The 25725-nt window shown below is 42.1% G+C and overlaps 1 protein-coding gene across 5 annotated transcripts in view; it reads left to right on the forward strand.

The window, feature by feature from the left end:
• The window catches only part of CALD1 (caldesmon 1), a 171272-nt gene that overhangs the window by 121070 nt on the left and 24477 nt on the right, over positions 1 to 25725 (forward strand). For 4 of the 5 annotated variants that reach the window (XM_031060512.1, XM_031060513.1, XM_031060515.1 and 1 more), the window contains 2 exons: positions 20212 to 20358; positions 21325 to 21703. In XM_031060512.1, coding sequence (XP_030916372.1) covers positions 20212 to 20358; positions 21325 to 21703 — 526 coding nt within the window. Of the gene's footprint in view, positions 1 to 867; positions 1081 to 20211; positions 20359 to 21324; positions 21704 to 25725 lie in introns of those variants that run through there. The other variant, XM_031060516.1, reaches the window with a different exon arrangement.

Consider the following 25725-nt stretch of genomic DNA (forward strand, 5'->3'; position numbering starts at 1 on the left):
CAGCAGAGATTCCCCTTTGGGGTACTGATCCTTCCACAGCCACTCTGGTAATTTATGAGGGGTAACAAGATCACAGCCTGGAGTGGAAAAGCTCCAGGACTGCACAGTGAATGGTTTCAGTTTGCTCACATTTTTGGGCTTTGAGGGGAAGAAGTCTGAGAGTCAAGCATATGAAGCTGGTAACTGATGGTGCCTCCATTTAAATCTGTTTGCATTTCTATTTCCTGCCCTGCTCACTGGATTACTTGGAAGAACACTGAGGACAGCCTGTTAGGCTGGGTTCAGCTCCAGCCCTGGTTTTAATCCTGTTGTCAAACAAAAGATAGTTTTACCTTGACTGCAGTTGAGCTTGCAGCAACTCCCCACCTCCTTGGATTTGTTCATGTTTAGACATCACTCTCAGTCTTGAGCTGACTGATCCAGCCTGACCTTTCACAAGTTAGACTGGATGAAAGTGCCAGCAAAATGCTTAGGCAGTGATTTACTATCAAAAGGCAGCACTGTTCCCTGGACCATTATTTTATATCTGGGTGCACTCATCTCTCAGCAGGCTGGAATGTGACTTTCCTGTGAGCAAGTGCTTGTAAAAGCACCTCTGTGCAGTGCTGAGGCTGCTCAGATGAGCTGCCTGAACAGAATCCCTTCTTGTGAGAGCTGAATGGGAAGCAAGAGTTTGTCAGGCAGCTTGAGCAGCTGAGGAATCTGCAGGAATTTCTGTAACTGGGGGCCCAGAAACGATGAGGAGGCTCTATTAGAGAGAATACAGTAAAAAGAAATAATCATAGGATCACAGAGCAGAGGGGAGGGGGATACAAGAGAGATAATGAGCTTGACAACAGGCAAATGCAGAGTGTCATTCCAGGAGCTACAGGACCAACCAAATGGTTAACCTGTGGGCTGGAAAGAGCATCCAATGAGTCTCACATGCCTGAAAGGATAATGGCATTTTTATTATCTCATTCCACGCCCTGATCATCCGTCCATTTGCTCCCTGGAGCTGCCAGCAGTTTGCACTGATTCATCCTCTGCAGACATGATCAGCAGATCACACTGCAGGCAGAACTTGTCCAGCCTTTCCAAGTGAGTTGCCAGTTTGTTATATCTGTATGGATTCAGCCTTGTGGTGCTGGGGTGGTGGAAATGGCAAGGGCAACAGAACAGCTGGGAAGCTGGTTGAACTGGGAAATAAGCAATAGATTGGGTTATTTTTGCTTCTTTTTTTTGCTATATTGTGCTCTCTTGTCTAAAATCTTTGGATTCATGCGTTTCTCTTACCTGAATTGCAGAATTCAGATTGTTCAGTAGTAGAAAAATGTGTTGGGAGAAGTGGCTAATTGGAGTTCTGTTGGTGGGAAGTTTGCAGAAGTTTCATAGTTAGTGCGAAAGCTTTCGCATAACTCAGATTGCTTAATTCACTGAGTAAATAAAGCCCTCGTGGCACATTCATGCCTGAATGTGGAAGGGAAAGCAAGAGGAAAAAATCAATTACCCTGTGTAATATTGCCAGTAATATAATCTCCTTTATTCCGGTCCTGTATTGTTTTGTTGGTCTGCTTTACGAGTTGATGGGTAGGAACCAGGATACTGCTATGTTTCTAAATTGCTGTGATTTATATAAGGGTTTGGTTTAAAGATTGGGAGAGGTTTTGAAGAGAAACTGGGATTTCTATGCCTGTTTTTAGAGTTTCCAGCATGAAATCCTGTGCTCTTGGAGGGAGAGGGAGCTCAGGGATTTCCGAAACTCAGCCCCTCCAAGAAGTCCCTTCCAGGAATCTGAAATCCTTCCCTGTGATTTCAGAAACTGGGTAAAAAAATAATAATTTAACTAAGGGCATGTCAGATGACATTTTTTTGTGTCTTGTTCTGTGGTGAAACACAGCCACAAGCCACAGTAGCCTGCCCTCCCATAGTTCTGTATGGGAACAGGGAGCAGCCATGGGGTAGCACCAATTTCTCTGCACTCAGTGCAAGGGGAAAGCAAGGGAGGGGAAAGGGAAAAGCAGGTGAGATTTGGACGCTTTAGTGATTTATATAAGTGATGAAAACATTGCCTTGTGATACCTGATGTGGGGAGCTGGCCCTGAGTGCAGGCTGGACCTCTGATGTGACCTTGAGATCCTTTCTAGTCTGTGCTGGACCTGGTTTAGTGAGGTGTGAGGGTCTGGCTGTTTTGTTTAAAATGCTGGGGGCCTCTGGATATCCTTGCTGGGAGATATTCTTCTCCAGTCCCTTTTGGGCAGGAGAGGGAACCAGCAGTGTGCTGCCTTTATAGTTGGCATATCTGATGTTTTGAGGGAGTAAAAGCAGGGAGCAAAGCCTTAGCTTGAGTGTGAAGTGCGTTCACTAAAATTCAGTGAAATTCTGCCTTAGTGAAAACAATCCTTTTCTCTTGAAGTAAGGCTAGCTACTGTAGTGTTGTTTTCCTGTATTTTGAGAGTCCTGGGTCCTGTAACAGCTTCTAACAAAAGCAGACACACCTTGAAAACCAGACATGGGTTTCTTTTGTCAAGACTCACAGTAGCATGCTTGGGGAAGAAAAGCAAAGTTCTCTTTGGCAAGGACTCCGAAGAGAAATCAAATGTGTGGCCAGAACTTGGAAACTGATTTATTCCCTTGTAAAAAACATCTCCATGACCTCAGGCCAAAAGAGGGAAGACACCTTTAGCATTACCCACAAAGGTTTCTTCAAAGCATTGCTCAGAGAAATACATGATGAAATACTGCCCTTCCCAGGCTGAGGCATAACATAATCATTCCAAGGGCTCATGGCTTCTCAGGAGATTGCAGGGGAAAAGAAAAGGAGTATTAAAATCCTTATAAATTCACTCTCTGGAGACTCTCCAGGGAAAAGGAGGAGGCTGTTATTGCATTATTTTGAATGAGGTACAATGTGATTGTTAACTTCTTGCAAATGTCCTCTAATGGCCCCTTTATATGATCATTTCATCTGCGTCGTCTAAAGATATTTTCTGCGCTTTCGGTGCACTTGTGGTATTTGTAGAAAATTCTGTAATTGCTAAATAGCTGAATATAATCCTGTTAGCATTCGATACACTAGAAATTAAAAGCAGAAGCTCTCAGTGGAGCCAAGAAATTCTGGTTGGCCTGAAAACATGAAGTCTGTTTAATGAATGTGTAGGGATTGGCTTGGCTCGCTGTGCTGGACACCAAAGTGTTTACTGTGCAAGTTCCTAGAGAAAACAGAAGTTCTCTTTGCCAACAGGTAGAATAGTTTCTTCCAGCAAATGATAACTTCTGTTCAAACTTCAGTTTGGTTGTTGGAAGCTCAGTTTTTTGCAGCATTTTCTTTGTAATGTAGGTTATCTTTTCTGTATCTTGTCTGGATGTTCAAGACTGATATCAGCTAATTTTTTTGGAGAAGAGAGGGGTTTAAGAGAACTCCTCCACAGATAGCAGTGGTGTTGGTGGCACTGTGTTATCTGGTTAATTCTGCTCCAAAAATTGATGCTGATAATTTTCACTTGAAGCTCCCCCCTTCTTCTCTTTTGACCATGCTCTTCATCGCTGTTCCCCAGTGGGCAAAGGCCTCAATCCTTAGTTTGTAAAAGCCTTTTCACATTGCTGAGGTAATACAAGAAGGACATAATGTAACTGCAGACAAGACACACAAAGATGTTTTTCCATAGTGAGGATATTTTTCTGGTTTGGAAGCAAAGAATCCCAGTCTCAATTTCTGAAAGTGGCTCTTCCCCAGCAGGGACAAGTCTAAACAAAGAACTGAAACATTTTTGATTGGGAGTTTCTGTGGCAGAGAAAGGACAGATCCATAGGGAAACATCTGAGATTTGGAGCCTTCTTGTCTCAGTGAAAAATGTTTTCAGCATAAGAAAAGCTCTCAGGAGCACAAAGCTGGAGTGGAGTTTGGAGCATCCACCTCAGTCTTAATTTGAGACTGTGAGCATCAAGCATCTAAAGTTTTGTCAGAGAACAAGTGACTTGGAAGAGTTTCATGAAAATTCTGAGCTAAATTCTCTACCCTGTGCAAGCCTTGGTTCAAGCCAGGAACTTGCTGTGAATCCAAATGCCTGAAATGAGCTGTGAGAACTGCTTCTGATGAAAGGTAAATTTAGTAAAACCTAGAAATAATGGGAGAGTTTTGGCCGGAGCTCTTTCAGAATGGTTCAGAGCAGAGCTGGTTATGAGTTCATGTCAGGTTTCAGAAATTGAAAGAATTTCTTTCAAATAAAATAATTTCTTCTAAATTAAAAGAATAGGAAATACTTTATTTTTTAATGAATTTTCCTACACTTTCTAAATAATAAATTACTGAGTTGCACCTTTGCTGTTTTTGTAAATAAAGAATTCAGATTTTTAAAAATATTTTGATTCCAATTCACCTACCTTTCAAAGAGAAAATTAAAAAGGAAAAAAAAAAACTTACATGAAAGATTTGCTTTCCCATTCCAGGCTGAATTAAAAAAAAAAAAAAACAGCCCTGAACATTTTCCATATCACTTCACTCTGACAAGGGTTTTTGCTTCTGCTTCAGCAAAACTAGAAAATTCATTGTTAGTGCAGATCTTAAATCCAGATAGCTCCTCTACAGCCACGCTGTTGGCATAGGTGTTCAACCAGTGGTGGATGGGGGTGGTAGAGCTTTATCCTGCTCCTTCATACCCCTGCCTGCCCCTTTCCTGCCAAACCTGCGCTCCCCACCCACCCTCTTCCCAATTCAGAGTAAAACAGGAAAAACTCAGGGAAATTCTCTGGTGATTGCTTTAGGCCCTCTTTGCTTCTCAGTTCATATATATGTACATATTTCCATACAAAGCAGATGAAGTCAATTATGTCCAGTAAATTAAATCCAATGCTTAAAAATGTAACCAAGAAAAACACTTCCATCAGTCATTGAAATAATTGAAGCATAAAAGCTCAGCTTACTGTAACTTTTCACTCTACCCACGTTTTACTTTGTAAAAAAAACCCCAAAATATTTGAAAAACCCTTTCTTGCACTATTTTCATGTACTGACTATTTGATTTATATTTTGGGATGTGTAAACTCTTAAATGTGGTGAAAAAGTCTCCTTGAGTTCAGTAAGGCAGCTTGCATGTATAAGTGGCTGCAGAGCCAAGTTTATAATTACATATCTGTATAATGTTAGCCTTCATACATTTATCCATTCCAATTTTAATTCTCCATTTCATAAAATCTATGATCAAATTTTGGAGCCCAAGCTAAGCTGATGCTGTCCTTTTTAATTTAGGACTCAGCCCTTTTATTCTCCTTCTGTGCTTTCCTTTTATTAGCTGCCTTCTTTTTGTGCTGATGTGCAGCACATATTGTTAAAGGCACTTATTAGAGCTGGAATTTTACAGCATGGAGACTGTCCTAATAAGGGAAAAAACCAGCCCTTTATTGGTGAGGTAAGAGAAATCAGGCAGTGGATAACTTTTTTTGCTGATTGAGAGGGATAAGGTGCGGTTTTGGCAGGTACCGCATTGGTTTGGCATTTGCTGACACGGTTCCTCTTTTCTGCAGCTCAAATCCTTTGCAGAGCAGGCAGGGAGGGCTTCCCCCACTCCCCCTTTTGCCTTGCCCTCCCCTCTTCCTTCTCCTTTTCACAAGTGCTCAGCTGCTGCTGTGCAGTCTCACCCTGACACTCAAGCTGGATGTGGTAACGAGACATTTTTGTGAGTCCAGCAGTGCAATGCTGTAATCACCTTTTTGGGGAGCAGCGAGCACTTTGGAAAACTGTTTTCCATGTGGGCTTTTTTTTTACCTCTAAAGCATTTAAGCAGTTTGTGAAGCTGTCAGAAAAATCACACTGTACTCCAAAGTATTTCAATACAATTTCTCTCTTCTCCAAAACCCACTACTGAAGCAAAGTACTAGCTACAAGGTTTAGTTGATGGCTCATCTGTTTTTTCCTTCCAATTGCTTTGGATGTGCATATTGAATTCCAGAGATGAGCAGCACATCCCAGGCTTAAGTACAGGCTTCACATCTGAACTCAATGTAGTTCCTTGACTTTTTAGCTGAATTATGGTGAACAAAGTTTCAAATGAGGGCAGAAGCTAGAGTTTTGGGTTTTTTTGTTCCTCAGTCTCTGTTTATCTCTTGGTAAAAGAATACTAAGCCAAATATTGGCTCTGCCTAAATTCACTTTGTGCTGCATCAGGAGACTGGAACTGATGTAAAGCGGCTGTCCCCTTTCCACCTGGTGCTCTGGTGTTTTTCTTTGATTGTAGGAGGAATAATAGTAAACTTAGTCACTAATACCCAGTTTTCTCTGTCACTCTTTTGCTTATTTTCTTCTGAATGCTGTACATTTGCTGGCATCACTTGTGAAGCAATTTTTTTCCTCTGCTCCCCACCATAGCAATCCTAGAGTACATATCCTGTCATAATTGAGGTTAGCTTATGTATGGAAAGGATGTGAAAGACAAATGGATGATAATAAAGCAGAAAAGGAAAATAAACAGCTTTAGTGGCAGGGGTTGGAGGTACCAGTTCACATTAAGCAAAATATACAGATACACCATTAGGTGTGGGCTACTCCCAAAAGCTTAATAAACAATCTTTTTTGGGGGGATTGGTAGGGTTTGGGGTTTTTTTTTGCAAGATGCCTGTTTCTATTCAGACCCTTCCTCAGCCAGCATTTCTCTTGAAGATCAGGAACTTGGCTAACTTTGTCTTCATTTTTAATTTCCATCCATCACTTTTCCGCACACCTTGACTAAGCAACAGTGAGAAATATTCAGTTTCTCATGAGCAAGCTTGGCTCCAGCAGAACCTGGCCTACCAAGTGGAGAGGATTAACTCTCTGCAAGAAGTTTCACTCTGAATCTTTTTCAGATCACTTTCAATCTGCTTTATACCACTCTTTAGCAGGATCTGGTCCTGCTGCAGGTCTTTGAGGTGAATGTTGCTGTATTACAGAACAAAAAAATAAAAGATGATTCTGGTTCCAGACTGAACATGATTGAGAAATATCTCCTAAATTGTGTGCTATGTATTTTAAAAAATTGACAAAAAAGCTCCTAGAGAAGCGGTCTATGTGCATTTGTTTTTCTTCCCACGATTCTTCTGGAAATGTGGAGGCCTGTCCTAGAGGTGTGTCCTTGAGACCAATGCACTTGACAGTACAGGATGTAAAATTCTGGCTTCTGTTTGGTTTGCTGAAGCCAAATTGCCCACAGGCCATTTTAAGCATAAAAATATATTACATGTTTCTGAACAGGAGGTTTTTTTGGCTTGCCAGATTCCATCTGCAATTCGTTCAGCACTGGAGTTGCTGGAGCGTGATTGCAGAAATACCTTTTAACGTCACACCTGTTGCTGTCCTGGCTCCTTCCTTACTATGGGTTTTTGTTTTTGAGGGATTTTTTTGGTTGTTTTGAGTTTGTTTTTGCTTGTTTGTTTGTGCTTCTTTTGTTGTACCTGATTTAATGGAGTTTGTGACTCTGTGATGTGGGCCACCATCGTCACACACTGATGGCCATGGTGGAACCTGTGCAGTCTCTTGGGTCATTTTGAGGTTGTTCCTGGCTTTCCAGCTCCCATGTGCTACAGAGATATTCTCCATTGTCATGTGTTTCCTCCCCCCCTCTTTTTTTCCCTTTCAGTCATCTCTTGATAGTATTTTATTTGATTATTTTGCAAAGCCCAAATGAAGTGTGTTCTGACCTTACTGTATTTTCTTGCACGCTGATGTCTGTAAAAGAAGAATTCTATTTTTAAATTTGGGTGTGTATTCTGTGTAACACTCATCTTTCCTCTGTGAAGCCAGAGGTTTTTTTTAGGATTCTGTTTGTCCTGCAAGAGGAAAATCACTGGCATGTGCTCTGGGTGTGTAAGATGATGTTGTGGTGCATCTTGGCCTTAGTCATCTCCCTCCTCCTGGAACAGGAGTGGTCAGACACATCATGTCAGCAGTTTTCTTTCTCAGGATTGCAGAAAGCCCAATAGCCTAATTAGCAGAGGCCACATCTGTTTCCAAAACCAGCTAAATGCTTACTTTAGTTAGAAAGATGAAGTTTGAGGACTAATTTTCTCCTTGCTCCCCTGTTAAATTTGCCATAAAGGCTGTAGCAAAGCAGATTTGTTGCTCTCTGAAAACGTAGCTTTTACTCAAGGCTTACCAAACTCACAAAACTCTCTGAATGCTGTAGCAGAGCTATCTTGGTGTTCCCATAGTCCTTATCTAAAAGGCTGTGAAATCTTCCCACTGACTGCATGTGCATTAGTGATAATTTGCAGCCCATTCAGCTGAGAACAAATATTCCTTTCTTGCATCTCTGAGAGCTGTATTTGGTCCGTTGGCATTTTGGGAAAGCCATGGGGTTAATTACTTACCTGAATTCCTGGATTCTTCTCTGTCTTTCAAGCTCACCCAACACCCTGTGAAGTGCTGAGGTAGGAGACAGTGTCTCCCACCCAGTCCTATGTTTATTGCCCCTGAACAATTTTGGGTGGTGGTATTTTGGTCAAATGTCCTGAAAACCTGTTTGTGTGTGATCATAGCTGTGCACCAGCACTGGCAGTGTGTCCCTTGCTCACCTTGAGCTGGCAGAAGCACCCCTAAGTACATCCAGGAGCACCTCATTGGCAGAATTAAGATAGCTTGAATCAAGAATTAAATTAAATTAATTAAGAATTAAAATAGCTTGAATTAAGAGCAGTCTTAACTTATTTTTCCAATTTAGAGTATTGCTGATCCCTAGACCTTTTTGTTACCTTGCAGCTGCTAAGGGTTATCTTCTTCAGGTAGATAATGACCATATTCTTGTTTACTCAGTAATCTCACAGATTAGACCACACTCTGTGTGAATAGGAATTCAAATTCTCTTACACTTCTCCTAATTCTATGCTGTGCCAAGTATTTGTCATTTTACATTGCCAAATCCTCGCTTTACAAATGTTGTACTTTCACAAAAGTATATTAAGTGTAAATTTACTGTCCAGGGCTTGGGGTTTGGCCCTTCCCAGTGCCTTTCAGGCTGCGTGACTTAAATTCAGTGAGAACTTTGATAAAAGGATAGATGGAACTGCATCTCCCTTGCAATGGCCTTGGTGTGTGTCTGTGAATGGCTACAAGGGATTGCTGGGAACAGGATGAGCAGTGCCTGGCTGGATCAAGTGTAATGTCTGCTCTCTGGTGTTATTTCTGGGGATCCATCTGCTGTGCAAACGTTGTAGAAGTCTCAGTGACAGCCCAAAACCCTCTGGCTTGCAGTCCAGGTGAGAGAGGAGAAGTTCTGACTTTGAATCAAGACCAAGTCCTGCAAGAGCTGGTGTTGGAAGGGTTGGCTGGAATTCAGGTCAGTCCCATCTCCCCTGTGGGACCAAAGAGGGAGCGTTGAGAGCTGTGGAAATGCACAGAAGCATTCCTGTGTGACTTCCTGCAGTTTCTCTAGGACTAAAACCTCTCTGGTGCAGAGCTGGGATTTTCTCACTCCACCAGCTTTTGGGAGTCCTGCCTCACCAAATCCTGCTGAGCTTTCTGTACCTGTAGAAGCTTGAGAAGGAGAAGGGTGTGGCAGCAGGCCACACCTTGTTTCCACTCCTTGTTTCCCAGAGATGATCCTGTACCCCATTTCTAATACTTTCAGGCATTTAAGTGTATCTCAGTTCCAAACCAAGTGCTTTAGAAGGTTCCAGACCGTGTTGAGCCCTGCTGATCCCTGTGAAAATTCCGAGGTGCTTTTGCAGTGAAAAGGCCACAGGATCTCCTGGGCTAAACTTGCTTTTGGCCCTTCCTTTCCTATTTCCCAGCAGGCACACCTCTTTTTTGAAAAATGTAGACTACTGACTCGGAAATACCTAGCAACAGAAGGCTTTATTTAAAATGTAGAGGAGAGCCAGGCCATCACTTGATCAGAGAGAGCTCAGGGGCGCGTGTCTCTTTGCTCGGTATGCCAGAAAAAGACATGTCAGGATAATTCTGTCAGTTCACTGACATGATCAGGACATGGGTATCCCGGTAATATCTATCTCAGGATAATTTCTGTCAGAGCAGCAGTGGAAGTCAGCACAGTGCAGCCGCTGGGGATGGGGCTGGGAGGAAGGAGTCCACATACCCACAACAACTCCCTCCGGAAGTTGCTGGAAGAGCTCCTTGGAGCTTCAACAAGTTTTTTGGAGCAGGTGTGAAGTAGTGCAGCCAAAAGAGAGCCATATCTGCTCTGTTTAGACTAAAAGTAGTACATTCATCTATATATCTGTTTTTCCATTCCATAAACTGGCATTATAACAGCCATAGTACTCAACACACGGAAGTCAGAAGGGTTGCAAGGATTGCTTAACATTTGTAAAACATGTTGGGATCTTTTGATGGAAAGAATTTAACCAGTGCCAAGAATTAGTATAATAACAAGGGGAAAATAGCCATCAGTCTGCATTCACTTCTGGAATCTAATGGATTATACCAGAAGCCTTGGCTTAAACATCTGTGGGTGTGTACATTTAATGATGAATTTCTTGATTGCCCTCTCTGTAAAAATGTCAGGTGAATCTGTTAGACAGCTTTGCTTCTTGGTGATGGAAACTGGTGATGATCAGGGCTTGTCTCCTCTCACCTTTGGGATCAGATCCTCTTTTGGCAGCCCTTGCAGTCTGTTTCCAGTGGCTGCATTGCTTTCTTATCACAGCAGCTCTCTGCTGTCCTTCCTGTCTTGTTGCCCACCTGTGTAAAGCATTTTGCAACTGACTGGCTATTGAAACAATTACAATTACTGACTGGCTTCCTGTGTGGAGCTGCTGTTCCAGAATGAAACTGAAATTAGCAGCAGCAACACCAACAAGGGTGCTATTAATAACTGCTGTGGTTTGAAATCACACTCAATACTGCACCCTGTTCCTATATCCCCACAGGGCAGTTTCTCTGTTTTAGGTGACTCTTTACAGCTGCCTATGTCCCTTTGGAACTCTCCAGGCTGAGGGCACTTTTAGGGCAAGCAAATTGTTATTTTCTAATGTTTCCTGGTTTTTATCTGGATACTTCTGTGAACAGCTTATAAATTGTGGATAATTTGTTAGTGAGTCTTTGAAATGGAATAGGTTTTTGTTGGATGCTAGAATTCTGTTGTCCCTCTCCCCCCCTTTTTAAAGAACAGTGGCTTTTGGATTTGTATTTGCAGTGTGATTAATCAGCTCTCATGAGCTCAGTCAGCTTTCCAGACAGTATCTCCAATACTGAGTTTGGTAATTTCTTACAAGTAACATCTCTGGAATAAGGATTCCAGCGAGGCAATATGAGAAGAACAAGCACATCTAAGGGAAAACTAATTGAAAGGATAAAGGCAGGATGTTTTATTGTGTTTGTGTGGGTGTAGTTACAATGGCTACATTTCAAACCTCCAGCTGTTTAATTTGCACAGTGCTGTTATACGATGTCTGCAAATTGTTGTACCATTAGCGTGCTGTTCAAAGTGCTGTACATGACCCTGCAGATGTGTACAGACCTGTTTTATGGAAGGGTTCTTTACCTTTCATGGAGGTGAAAGACACATCAGGATTAGCTTTCACAGGGATTCATGGAATGTATCTGCCCCTAATCCTGTTAGCAAATGACGGGATCTGCACTAATAATTCCTCTGCTGCCTGACTGAAAGTGCCTCCTAATCACCTTGGCTGTTGACAGTAGGCTTCTTGAACACCTCAGAAAGAGAGAGATGCTTGCCCATGCTAAAAGCAAACGGCCATGAATTTCCCTTGACACAAAATCCACACCTGCACAGCATCCGTGAGTTGTGTGCGTGGGGAATCAGTACCAGAAAATGTTGAGACATCTGATTTTCATTAATTGTTTTTTCCATTCACCACATGTTGCAGCACTGGATGTATTTGTAATGCCATATTTCCCCTCAAGTGGTTTATTTCAGTTAGCATAAGGGTTCACAGTCTGCTCTGTTTTGGTGCATGTTCTGGCCTTGCTTTTTGTCTGCTATCCTGTTTGTGGCATTTATTTTAATAGTCTGCTGTGCTATGTTCAGGCTGTGTCCTCCTAGTGCATATTTTGTGCTGGGAAGAGTGGATAAAAAAAGATTATTCTATTATTATCTGAATAATTATCTGGTAAATGATTTTTCCAGACTCCCTGTACATGCCTTGTACTTTGTTGGTCAGCACAGTGCTTGGTGTATTTCTGAAAGCTGCAGCAGACATCCCCAGGGACCAGTCTGGCTCGGAGCAATAGCCATTTAATGACAATTTCTAGTCCCCTGGGAAAGACAGAGCAGTTTTGATGCTTCACAGAGACCAGACTAATGCTACCACCCATACCTTCAATGGAGCAAGCAACAGAAATGCTGGGTTCTGGCTGTTTGTAGGTGTCTCAGACCACAGAACACTTCAGTCCAGGCTGAGATTACTGTGTGATGTGTAACCTGGGTAGTCACAACCTGCTGTGTCACAGTTTCCCTGCCATCAGTCATGGAGGATTTTGATTTTTCCAGGCCCTGGACAGCCCTCTGGAGCTGGCTGGATGTTGGTGACAGCCACTTGCCCTGTCCTTGCTATTCCTGGAAGGATCTATTTCCCTGTTGTCCCAGTATTTCTCTATCAACGTTCTCCATCCCCCACTGCAGGGATGGAGGCTCCTGATCCATTTCCTGTGGTCTGTCTCCTCTCTCCCTGTCCACAGTCCAGGGACATTTCTTGCTCCTGTGCCACAGACCTATTCTGCTCTTCCTGTTTCCACATTCCTCCTTCCTGCCCCACTTAGTACCTCTGTCCCAAATCCAGCATGAATTTCAGGGTCAGCCCTGAATCAGAGACTGCTGGTTTGGATATGAAGCCATCCAGAATCTGATCCACCCCAGGCATGGCAGCATTTCAGTGATAGATGAAAAAACTCCTTTCAGGGTGGCTCCAGCACTTTTGGTAGGCATTGTCCTTGATGTCAATCCATGGGATGTTGGGAATTTTCTTCCTTTTAGCACTTGCCCTCTGTAGAATCCTGGCTTGCAGTTCTTCATTATACCCTGCAAAGAGAAGAAACTGCACGAGTGCAAAAGGCAATTCTGCTCAGAAATTTGTCATCTTTGAAAACCAAAGCCTTGTTCCATCTCCAGTTTCACAAATCTCTTGTTTTGTCAGGGTGGGTAGTGAATAAATATATGCTGGAAGTTGATTGTGAGTAGATTGGGCATGGTGATGGAGGATTAGGGGGTGTAACTGAGATTGGTTTGGATGTTAATGTTTCAGTCCTCAAATAAGTGATTCTCTGAGATAACTTTGTTCATCTTTGTCCTTACATGATATTCAGTGGAGCAAGAGCAGGTTGAAATGAAAGAAGTTTTGTGTGTATGAGACCTTATCTTCGTGGTCCTGCATTTCCTTTTAAATACAGCACTCTTAAAATGCAGCAATCCTATTCATCTTTGTGGAGGAAATGAAGTGGAATTGTTGGTTTGTTAAGAGTCTCTTTATTTCCTAGAGTGCTGCATTAAAGAAGCCTCCAAAGCTGGTAACCAGGGTGAAAGTAGATAAGCAGATGAAATTGAAGGCTGGGTTTCTAGGTCAGGAATACATACATGATTTATTGTAAATTCAGTTTGTGCTTTCCTGGAATCATCAGTTTGTTCTTGTTTGCTAATTTCTGAGGATGCAGCTTTGAAATAAAAAAAAAGTAACACCAGAAATTATTTTTTTTAAGTTGAAACTACATCTTTTCAAAAAATATTGCCTGCTGCAGCTACTGGGCTAAACTGCACATTGAGTTAGATCTTGATTTTGGATGCAATCAGTAAGCTAGCAATTTGACATATAAAATTGCCTTGAAAGCCATATTAAATATAGCAGCCCAAAACCACAAGAAAGAAAACTTCTTATTTGTCTTTGTAGAAATTGTGGATTGTGCATTCTAGGGCAAATCCTGTAAAGCCTGACTTATGCCTCAGCTAGGCAAGATGCCCATTGTTCTCAAGTCATATGCCTGAAATATTACTTACTGGGTAAGGCTGTGGCATAAATTATTTTGGATTTTATATGCAATAAAGCACTAGAAGCTGGAGGTGGTGGCAGCAAGCAATTTGCTCCAGAGTCAACAAATACCACATTAACCACAGTGGTATGCACACTGATTGGGATTTGCTCCCACTTTTTTCACGTTTGGAAAAGCAAGCTTGTTTTGTACACTTTTTTGCATGTTTGCCATCTGCCAGAGGAACAGAGATCTGGGTGAACTCCACCAAGCTTCAAGGGAAATAGTGAAAAATTATCAGGTTGAAGGCACTTGGCCAGTTATTGTTTTCTGCTTTCTTTTCTTTTCTTTTTTTTTTTTTTTTTTTTTTCTGTTTTCTTTTTTCTTCCATGAGAAACTTCTAAATTAGAACAGATTGGATATGCTGCTCTGCTCACTGGCAGGTCAATGCCATGTCTATTGTTATGCAGTAAAACTGCAGAGCATTAGGCTTCACATATTGAGAGAATTATGTGCTTCCCCCTGGTACTTTTCCAGCAAGCACTTTTATCTAAATATAATATACGTTGGAGGCAAATTTGACATTGTTTCGGTAGCGGGAGGGTTTTACCCTTCATGTTTGCAGCCCTGTGTTGGATTTATGCTGAGGTGCTCAGAGGCAATTTACCAGAGCTATGTGGCTGTGGTTGCAGAATCTGCTTGCATTTCATATTATGAAACAGATCATCAGTTTTAAGCCATGAGGAAAGGGAGAAAAAAAAAAAAAGAGAAAAATAGGCTGGTGCATGAGTCATTCTGCCTTTGTGCAGAGAGATGCTGTGGTGGTACAGATGGATCTAACTGCGAGGCCCAGGTTTAGGGCTTGAGTCTAAAACCAAAGGGACTCTGCTGTTATGAGCAGGAAAAAGGAAAAGAGACAGGGCAGTGGAAATCTTGGACATCTACAAAACTGAAATTTTTATTTTCAATGGAAGCTGGTAATTTGGGAAGCCAGGGACTTTCCTAGAGGCTTCAGCCTCAGTATCCCCAGCAAAGAAATCAAATCTCTGGATGGTTTTGGCATTAATTACTTGGTAGTCACCAAGGATTTTTGTTGTCACAGTGGAGCCGCTTTTCCTTGTGGTTTCTACTTTGCATATCACTTTTTATCTTTCATTCTTTGATGTGGATGGCTTGCACCCTGGATTTCAGAATCCCACTGTTAGAGGGATGAATGCACCTACTCTTTCCTTACCTGTTAAAAAACCTAAATGTCAAAAAGACCAAAAAAAGAAACCATAAAAAAAAATTCACAAACTGAACCTCTCAGAAGGCCTTTTCTTTCCCATGCTTAACTGTTTTGTCATGTAAACAAAATAACAATCTTCCAGCCAAGTCCTTAACCAAAGTAAATAATCTAAAGGTTTTGCTCAGCTGAAACAAAAAAAAAGTGTTGTTAAAACGGCCAAAAGTTTTAGCCTTTAGGTATTTTAGATCAAGGCTTAAGGTAGAAGAAATGATTCTAAAGATGTATGGTAGGAAATTAAGGATGCCACGTCTGACAGAAAAAAATGTTCTTCTGAAAACATATTTGATAAGAAAAAAACAATTATCTATGAAATCTTTGGAGTTATGAAAAAGAAGAAAGTGTATTAGGAACACAGTATGAAAATGAAGTGAAGGAGAACATAATACACTGAAAGATGCGTCAGTCTCTGTTTTGGCCCAAGAACTGTGGGTGTATCTGGGTAATTTGCCTGCTCAGAAGAACAGGCCGTGTACCTGTAGAGAATGGATGGATAAACAGAGTAAAAATATTTCTGAGACAAAGGTAAATTGTGGGCAAAAGGAGAAACATGTACTGTTTGTAAATGGAAGGCTGTAGTGTTTAAATCCAGCAGGTGCCACCATATAATCTAGTCTAACTTCCTATATGTAAGTGTTAGTGGAATTTCACCAAGCTATTTACAATGAACCCAAAAAATCAGAATTATTTTGTAGTATAACTTCCAAAAAGGCATCCATCTTAATGCAGAGATGCAAGAGATGGATGTTCCATCATTTCTTGTGTGTGTAATTATCCTCACTGTTCAAAACATGTGCTTAATTTCCAGTTTTAATTTGTCTGGGTTTCATTCCCAGCCATTGGTTAATTTTATCCACTTGTCTCTCCTACATTCAATGTGGAAAAAAAAATGGTGCATGTCAAATTGAGAAATATGTGAAAAATATGGGTGTTAATAGCAGCATTCATGCACAACATTGGACTGAGAACTGTGGTGGCATGTCTGCATGTCTCCACCATAATCCCCTGTTTTCACTCACTACATCTTTTTGAAGCATGAACAGTTTGGACCGGAATTCTGCTCATTCCCTCATTAAAAAAATGAATCTTCTTGACCAGGTCTGAGCAGAATGCTGGCAGCTCTCACCGAATGATGGAGGAATGATTAGAAAACAGTTTTCTGCACAACTGCCCCCCACCATTCAGCACATTTTTAGGTATGACTTGAATGAAATACAGCTGAGATTGACACGCAGAGCTTGAAAGAGAGAGGCACAGCCCTCTGTGGAAGCATGTGCCCTTGTTATGGTTTTATTTTTTATTTTGAGGTGAAGATTGATCAGTTGTTTATATTCAGGTTTTGAAGTGTGCCTATCACAACACAAATTAAGCAAACAATAAAAAGACTAAAAACATATTTCATCATAAATAAAATGGGACTGAATGTCAACAGTGACACAAAGAGCACTCCCCAGTGGGTATTTTAACAAAGTCCATCCTCACCCCACCCATCCTTTCAGGAAGAGCCTGGGTAAATAGAAAGACTTTCTAAGAGCACAGAAGGCCAACAAATTCAGCTTTTATGGGCTGAGTCTGGCAGTGAAATCTGTCATTGAGGACATTTTACTGACATCCTCCATCTGACATAAATTTGAAGACCCAAATCAACAGATCTCACCTCAGCTGCTGTGGTCTTACGTAATAAAGGGCAGAGGTCTTAGAAGTAGGTTAGGTTGCAAGCTGGAGGTGCAGCAGTTTGGTACAGGATGGATGATCTCATTTCTTGGGGTGGGTCACAGGCAAAATCAATCTGTAATACATGTAAAATCTCCAGGATAACAAAGCAGAATGGGAAAGAGCTGGCTGAATAGGTGCAGTTGTGTCTAATTGAGTCCCTGTTGTGAGGGCACTGCTGAGGACGCAGGCATAAAAACCAGACTGGTATTTCAGTGAACCATGGAGGAAAGAAGAGGCAGATATGAACTGCTAAAAATCTTAAAGGCTTTTGTTCTGTTCGGAATTTTTTCATATATTTCTGACTCTTGAAATGGAGTCAGAGTTCGGATCCACAGCATTTCTTTCTCCCTGCCTCCTCTAGAATGGAGTAGTGGGATCCCCCTCAAATTAGGCAGGTTTTTTTCTACTCCTGTGAAAAATGAAAAAAGAATTTAGGCTCATCAGGTTTATTTTTGACTCACTGAGGGCAGATTTTGCTACAAATTATAAGGTTTCTCTTTAATCAGGATACACACTCTTTAGAACGGGGACCAGCTTTTGCCCAATCTTCATAAATTGCCTAGTGTAGAAGCCCATGAGCTTGATCAGGAAATTTCAGTGCTGTCATAATTCAGACAATAATAATAATGTACTAGTACTGGGCAAGGAACTCCAAACCCAAAGTGCCTTAGATAATGCTTGGGCTGATTTGAGGTTTCAAGTGGAAACCAGTTAAATCTGGCTTGTATGAAATGCTTTCAGCCCCATGATCCTCCCAGCTATTACCAAGTTTCTTGCTGCGTTATAACTTTACATAAATTCAGTGTTTGGTGTAAAATACAGAGTGCTGTATTTCTCTGAAAAAGGTCTGAAGCAGATGGCCACATCTCCTCTATTCCCAATCCAGCAGATTTATTTTTCACTCCAAGTCCCCTCCATTCAATCTGAGGGCAACATTTTTATACTTACTCAGATGTTAATGAGGTTTGTTGTTGAGTTCTTCAGGTCTGGGATTTCAGTCCTTGAGAGCTGCACTTGATGATCCTTGTGGGTCCCTTCCATCTCAGAATATTCTGTGATCTGAATATTCCCCATGGGAGTGTTATCAGCAGGCTTGGCATACCTCGTGGAGATCATGCTGTGCTGTGGTCTCACTGAAAGCAGCGTTAACACAATTGTAAGGAAAACAAGAAAGAGATCTCCTAAAAAACCTGCAATTAGTTGTTCCTTATGCCTGTTTCCTGATTACTGGGTAGATTGCATGATTGCTGGAGAACAGAAGTTAATATTTAAGGTGATTCTCATGAAACTACTTGGTGTACTTGCTTACTGTAGGAAACTGCTGTGATATGTAGCAAGGTGATGGATGTGTTTAGAATCATAATAAGAGACATTTTCAGCTTTCTTAACAGATGATCTGTGCGATAAGTGTCCAAGGACAGGAAGTACATATCTGTTTAATAGATAAGATTTTGTGGGAATTTTTGCTCGGGGTATTATTTTTATTTCCTTTTTTAGTTTGCGGAGCAACTGGTGGTTTACAAAAAGGCATTTTAAAGAGGCTTTTAGAAGCAGTTGTTCTCCTTGCTGTGTAGGGGTGCTCTGTGTGGGTACAGAGAGTGGAATAAACTTCTTCATCTTTGTGTGGTCTCACTGCAGAGACAAATCCTGAGCTGTAGACAGTGGGTGTTGACTCAGTTGTGGCCATTGTCCAGCTGCCACAGGCTGGGAGCATTGTGTCCTCTGCTGTGCCCTTACAGCTGGACTCCAGAGCTGAAATATCATGGGCTTCGTGCAGCCAGAACATCTTACTAATGAGGTCTGTGGTCAGTTTGCTATTGCAGTTTTATTCCAGTCTCCTTCTTGTGGAAATTAAAGACCCCATTGGTTTATTATTGTATTAATATCCTTTCTGTTCTAGACCTACATGAAATGTTGATACCCATTGAAGTTGCTTGCAAATGGCAGGAAGTGTTTTTCCTTGCCTTCCCTGCATCACACCTTTAGTGATTTTAATTCAGCTCCTTCCTTTCTTCCTCATCCCCCACTGTGATCCCTCATGGCCATGCTGCTCATGGTTTGCTTTCTCTCTTTGGGAAGAGTTGTTTGTATAAAGAAAAGCCTCTTAAATCAGAGCATGAAAGTAGCAAATTAAACACTTTGGTGCACTGAGGATGAAAATGCTGTTCTAGGTCTGGCAAGTGGCTCGGCCATGTTTTACACTTTAAATTCTGAAAACAAAATTGGGGTAACTGAGTCCATGCCGAACCTATACTTTCACCCTTCTTTCAGCAAAGGAGAAAAGTAGTACCAGAACATGGTGATGGGAGAGGTTTGGCCCCAGACAGTCTGATTGATGGCTAAATCAAAATTTAGTCACTTTTAATGTTTAAATATTTGCAAAACTAACATTATCTGTACTTTGTTTTGCTCAGTGCAGAACTCTTTTTTTTTTCCTATGTTCATGGCTGCACTGCTAACTTAAAAATGTGACTTAAATATGTGACTATGTAAAGAAGGGAGGCTTCTTAACCATGATGTGTCAGACCACTGCCAGAAGCAAAGTAAATGAATGTCCTGACTGGGCCTGGCACATGTTAGCTTCCTAATTCACTTTCCCTGCTCAAAAAGATAAGAGGAATGCAGGCCTCTCCCTTTATCTCACACAGTAATAACCTCAGTGAAGATTTGAATGGGACACAGGATTATTAGGATTTTAAGGTCTTGCTTTGCTTTTCAAGCAGGATGAAACTAAATGTAATCATCTGTTGGGGCAGATGAATACAATGGGTTCTCAGCTGTAGGCTTTCATCACAGCAGAGATCTTGTGTGATTTGGCCTGGCAGGGCTCCAGGCTCACAAACATTTTGTGGGTGTCAGATGTTTGGCACTCAGAACCAACCACTGCTGTCATACTTGTGTCTCCCTGCTTTCTAGTCTTTAAAATGTAGAATTCTGTCACTGTTTTCAGCATGTGATGTTTAGAGGAGGCTAATGAAAAGCTGCTTTGCTGAGTCCAGTTTCAGTTATGTGGGCTTGATCAAGTCTGCTCAAATGCTGCTGTGAGTGCTCCAACAGGATCGTGGTGCAGGCTCAGAGAATGTTTGCTCAGCTACAGAGCTGGGCTTTTATGGATTTGGTGTTTTCTGGCAGGGACTGTTTTCTCAAGTTCTCTTCTGAGAAACAAAAGAAAACCAGGGTTTGAAATGATGCATCTCAATTTCACAGCATATTTTCCACAACAGCACGTGGAGCAGCCGCTGTGCTCAAGAAAACTGCTTTTTGTGACTTTTTTCAGTGTCCAGTGTGCCATAGCACCAATGTGTCCCTGTCCCTGTTGCAGGCTGTCCTACCAGAGGAACGATGATGATGATGAGGAAGCCGCCAGGGAACGGCGCCGGCGGGCTCGGCAGGAGAGGCTGCGGCAAAAGGAGGAAGGAGATCTCTCAGGAGAAGCAACAGAGAAATCTGAGGTCAATGCCCAGAACAGGTAAATGTCTGGTGTTGTTTACTGACAAGCCAATGGTAGTTTTTGTTCAGAGCAGAGAAGTGCCTGGAAGAGGTTTGCTGTGGTGCTTGAGTTTGAAGTGCTGGGTTTGGCCATCCTTAAACTGAGGAAGGACCTCACACAGTGAGGATTAGCCTGGCTGTGTCTATGTGGTAGGGTGGGAGCATCCCACATCTGGCTCATGGCACGTATCCAGGTGTCCTCAAGGCTGTCTGTGGGGTAATTCAGCCAGAGCTCGTGGAGGCTCTCAGATTCTCTCAGGCGTGGGTGCATCTGGCCTCACAAAACACCACAGGGGTCATGGCACCCAGTCCTCAAGCTGTGGCTTGCAAGGTGCTGGGCGTGAGCTCCAGAGCACAGCACTCACCTGGCATTGTCAGGGTCAGGCAGGTATAAAGAGTACAAAAGCTTATGGAAGGAGGTGACACTTGAAATCATGGAGTCATCCAAGTTGGAAGAGACGTTTAGGGTCATCAAGTCCAACCATCAACCCAGCCACTGCTAGCCCCTAAAGCATTATACCATATCACTGCTATCACCACCCACTTGTCACAAAGCTGAGTGGCCTCCCTGTCTGTCCAGAGCTGGCCTTCCTGTGTGTCCACCATTTGTTTAGCTTCACACAAATAATAATATATATAATATACCCAGATTTCCAATGACCATAACACAACTGATAGAAAAAAACCAAAATTGTGATGGCAAGTGCTAATAGATCAGTATCTATTATGATCATAAACTGCACAAGAAGCAGTTTATTTAAGGCAAGGAGAATGGCTATAGATAGCAAAACAGCAGCTAAATTTTGAAGTGTGTAACCTGTTGAGTTTTCCAACTGTGGAACGATGATACAAGCTTTTTTTCCTAGAAAGAGTGAAGCGCATATATTGTCAGAAATAATTTTTTGGGTTTTTTATTTTTTAACGCAAGCCTGTCCCTTTCACACAGTGTGGCAGGAGAGGAAAGCAAGCGCTCCACAGATGATGAAGCTGCATTGCTGGAGAGGCTGGCGAGGCGGGAGGAGAGGCGCCAGAAACGCCTGCAGGAGGCCCTGGAACGCCAGAAGGAATTGGACCCCACGATCACAGATGGGAGCTTGTCAGTGCCCAGCAGGAGAGAAGTGAACAACGTGGAAGAAAACGAGACCACGGGGAAAGAGGAGAAGGCTGAAACACGCCGAGGGCCCTGCGAGATTGAGGAGACAGAAACAGTTACCAAGTCGTACCAAAGGAACAACTGGAGGCAAGATGGAGAAGAAGAGGGGAAAAAAGAAGAAAAAGACAAGGAGGAGGAGAAACCAAAGGAGGAAACCATAGAGGAAAATCAGGTAGATGTGACAGCAGAAAAATCCACTGATAAAGAAGAGGCAGTAACTGTAAATGCAGAGGAACACAAAGCAGAGAATGATACAAATGCTGTGCCAGAGGGGACGCAAAGTGTGGCTGATGCTGTAGATAAAGAGAAGTTCAGGGATGAGGAAAAGGCTGAGGAAGAAAGGAAGGAAGCAGAAGAAAGGGAGAGGTTAAAAGCAGAGGAAGAAAAGAGGGCAGCTGAGGAAAAACAGAGAGCAGAGGAAGAAAAGAGGGCAGCTGAGGAGAGGGCTAAGGCAGAAGAGGAGAAGAGGGCAGCTGAAGAAAGGGAGAGGGCTAAAGCTGAAGAGGAGAGGAGGGCAGCTGAGGAAAAACAGAAAGCAGAGGAGGAAAGGAGGGCAGCTGAGGAGAGGGCAAAGGCAGAAGAGGAAAAGAGGGCAGCTGAGGAAAAGGCTAAACTAGAAGCAGAGAAATTAAAGGAAAAACAAAAGATGGAAGAACAGAAAATAGAAGATGAAAAACGCCAAGCAGCTGCCTTAAAAAAACAGGTACAGTAAGCATTTTGCACCAAAATAAGACACCTGTGGTTTGTGTGAAATGTAATGCAAGAAAAGATTGAATTTGGAATTTTCTCACAGATCTAGTCCTGTACTGAAGTTACTAACACTTGTGCTGTTGCTCTCTATTTTCAAAAGGAAATCCTCTCCTGCTTACCAATAATTCAGTGCACAACAGGCCTGCCCTCACCCCGTCATTCAGAGAAAACCTTGCATGTTCAGACCTCTGCATGTGCTTTTGCTGCCTGTTTCCCCTCAGCTGCTATAAAAACTGGCCTAATGCAGTAACCCATGAGGTGGAGGCAGACACATCTTGGCAGAAAATATTATGAGCACCTGTTGAAGTGTGTGAGGAATGCTGTGTGCTAAATGCAATCACAAGAAAGGGCTCTGTACTGGGACACGTGAGCATGATGCCACGCCAGGGAGAAAGGCCCAAAGGGGGGAAATTGGGAGGATTTGGAGAGGGTGGAGGGGGCACAGCTGCACACAGAGGTGTGGGCACAGCAGCACATGATGGAGTGGTGGCTGCACACTGGATTGGTACGTGAGCACAGCGTGGAGAAACAAAAAAATGCAAACAGGTGTGATGGTTTTGTGTTATAAAAAATAAATAAATTATTGAAAACCCAAAAACCAAGGAGGAAGAAAAAATGGAAGCTAAAAAGGAAAAGCTGCCAGAAGAGAAGCTCCAAGCTACCTCCATACAAGATCAGGTAACTCACAAAGCATTGATTTAGATGTGATAGGGAAACCTGAGATATGAAAACATTAAGGCACCTATAAGTGAATGTTGATTCTTCAGCAAAGTACTTAAACTTGTGCTCCACTTCAAGAACATGGGTAATCCTGCTGAAATAAATAGGGATGAAGCTCCTTAAGTGCTTAAAATTAAGTAAATTCTTAAGTAGTTTGTTCTTTTGGGGCTTTAGGACCAATTCCTGTTTGTCTTAAAACAAATATTTCAGGAAACTCAGTTCAGTCAACAACACAAGTATGGTTTTCCCTCTGGGGATGAATTTTTCAGGACAATATCAACTAATCATCCTTCTCTGGTTTCCTCTCACTTTACTGTGAACTTTTCCCCTATGAACCAAACCTACTCTAATAATAATCATCATCATCGTCGTGATAATTAATAATAATCATCATAATGATAATAATAATCTAGGCCTTTTGGCCAGCAGACTGCCTTAACTAATAATTCCCCTGCAAGCTGCAACACCCCATGATGTAAACTGTGCATACCCAAGATTCTTCTTTTGTTTTAAAGAGAAAAATCCACCAAAATTACTGCATTGCATTTCCACTGTAAACACAGGAGCTGGTGCCATGGTGTTTTACTGTATGGTAAGTAAATAAGATTTGGGGACCATTTACTCTTCAGGGTGCAGCTGGACACAGGGAGCCATGCTCGGTGCTGTGCAGTGGTTTTGGTTCAGTGCAGCAGCTCTCAAAACAGCCCCTGATTCTTATTAAGGGAGACTGCTCAGAGAGTGGTCAGAGCCTTGGAAATTTGGACCCATTTGGGTTCAGGCAGGTCTGTGTGGCTTAAAGGGAGCCACAGCACAGATTTCTGTCTCTCTGGTGGATTTGGGACCATTGAGGGTTGTGGAGGGTCCACTCCAGGGTCCTTAGCTAGCAGATGAGTTTGGAACACCCTCAGAGAGCAGTGAGGAAATAACTGCACAAAAAATAAGGGATGGATTATATTAAGAAGACAGAACCATTTTCCACTATTCACTTTTGCATGCAGTCTTTGAATACTACAAGTAAATGTAAAGAGGAGTCTGTAGCTGACCACAAACTTTGATTTGTGGGAACTTGAGACCCAGCTGTCCTGCTTGTTTTTATGCAGAGCTTGGCCAGCTCTCCCTGGAGCTCTCATCATGCTTTTAAACCCTACCCACTGGGCTGGATTATTCCAGGAAATTGGCAAGACTTATAAAAGTTACTTGTGATTTTTAGTCTTTCCATCTTTGGATGCTGAAGCTGAGACAACTTAATAGAATCCCACTTCTAGTGCAATGCTGAATACCCATCCTGAGCATTCAAAATGTCTTGAAAATCTCGGTTGTTGCTGCTTTACTTGTGAAAAAAATTGATGACCAGGCAAGATCAGGCTCCCATCTCCACTTTCCCCCCCCCTTTCCAGGACATACAAATTCAGTCAGGTCTCTTTCTGAATGTGCATGCAGCTAAGAGGATGCCAGTGTTCCATGAACAAGACCCTGGGGGAACAGAATGTATCTGCATAATCAGGTTTTGCTTTTGCTTTGGACCTCAGAGTTCAGGTTTTGATTAATTTGGCAAGAAAAAATTTGTCTCTTTTTCTGAACTTCTGCACAGTTTTTCGTTCTTGAAAGTGACCTGAGAAGTTCACAAGACCAGGCTTTCTCATGATGTGAGGCTCCTGGTATTTCCTGCTTCCAGTTTGGCCAGACATGCTGCAGCAGTTGCTTTTCTCATGGTGTTTGGGGGTGGCAGCTGCCTCTACAGGGGAGCCCCAGACCCAGATGCCCACAGCTTTTAACTCCCCAAATAACTAAGCCCAAGTAAGGACTTGGCCCCAGATGGGCCCCAGCCTCAGTAACTGATTTGCTTCAGTCTGAAGCTGTTCCAATTAAAGATTTAGAAATCTCAGCGCTCAAATAATAGCATAAAAATCAAACAGAAAAGGGGCAGTATGGAAAAAGATAAAAATATAAACTTGGAAATTTGTTAACAATGCCTTTGGTAATGTTCTAGCTTGATATCAAGATTTGTGAGATTTATCACATGTGAGCACATGTGAGCTATTTCAGTTCAGGTAATATCACCTGTCTGCTCCAAGTAGAGTCCTTTCTGAATTCAGCAGAAGCTGAATTAGTCTGTAATTAGGCAATGAGACAAAGTTAAAAGATACTATTTTGTTGCCTACCTTTGAGATACAAAAGATGCTGCTTCTTTGCTAATCAATCTCTGCTTTGGTATTAAAATTAGTAGGAGAAGGATTGAGCCCAAAAGATGTGAAATGTTTCTGTACTATCTTGTTTCACCATCTTTTTGAATGAAGAGGTCAAGCTGTGTTAATGGTTTTCTCAAATGCAGACACATTGTCATAAATTATATTGGCCTCTGAAATGCTATTTCCTAACCTATTAATTTTTAAACTATACTGTTTTAATATTAGTTTTCTCAGTGATTTCAATTAAGATGTAAGAGATACAACCCTCCCTAGTGGGCCTGAATCCATAAGGCAGCTGGAAGGGTTGGCTTTTTAAATAAGACTTAGGAAGGTCTTGATGAAAATCTCAGCAAAGGAAATGTTATGCTCTCAAAACCCCAGGACAGACATCCTGGCACAAGGAATCTTGCACCAATCAGCACAGCCTGTTTCAGCATCACCCTGAATGGGGCTGAAGGGCTGGGAGATTGCTGCTGTGAACATGATCGCCAATTTGAGTTGGGAAGGCCCACAAGATGATGCTGTCTGGTGGCAT

The sequence above is a fragment of the Geospiza fortis genome, unplaced genomic scaffold (assembly GCF_000277835.1).
Source record: "Geospiza fortis unplaced genomic scaffold, GeoFor_1.0 scaffold13, whole genome shotgun sequence".
NCBI classification, from domain to species: domain Eukaryota; kingdom Metazoa; phylum Chordata; class Aves; order Passeriformes; family Thraupidae; genus Geospiza; species Geospiza fortis.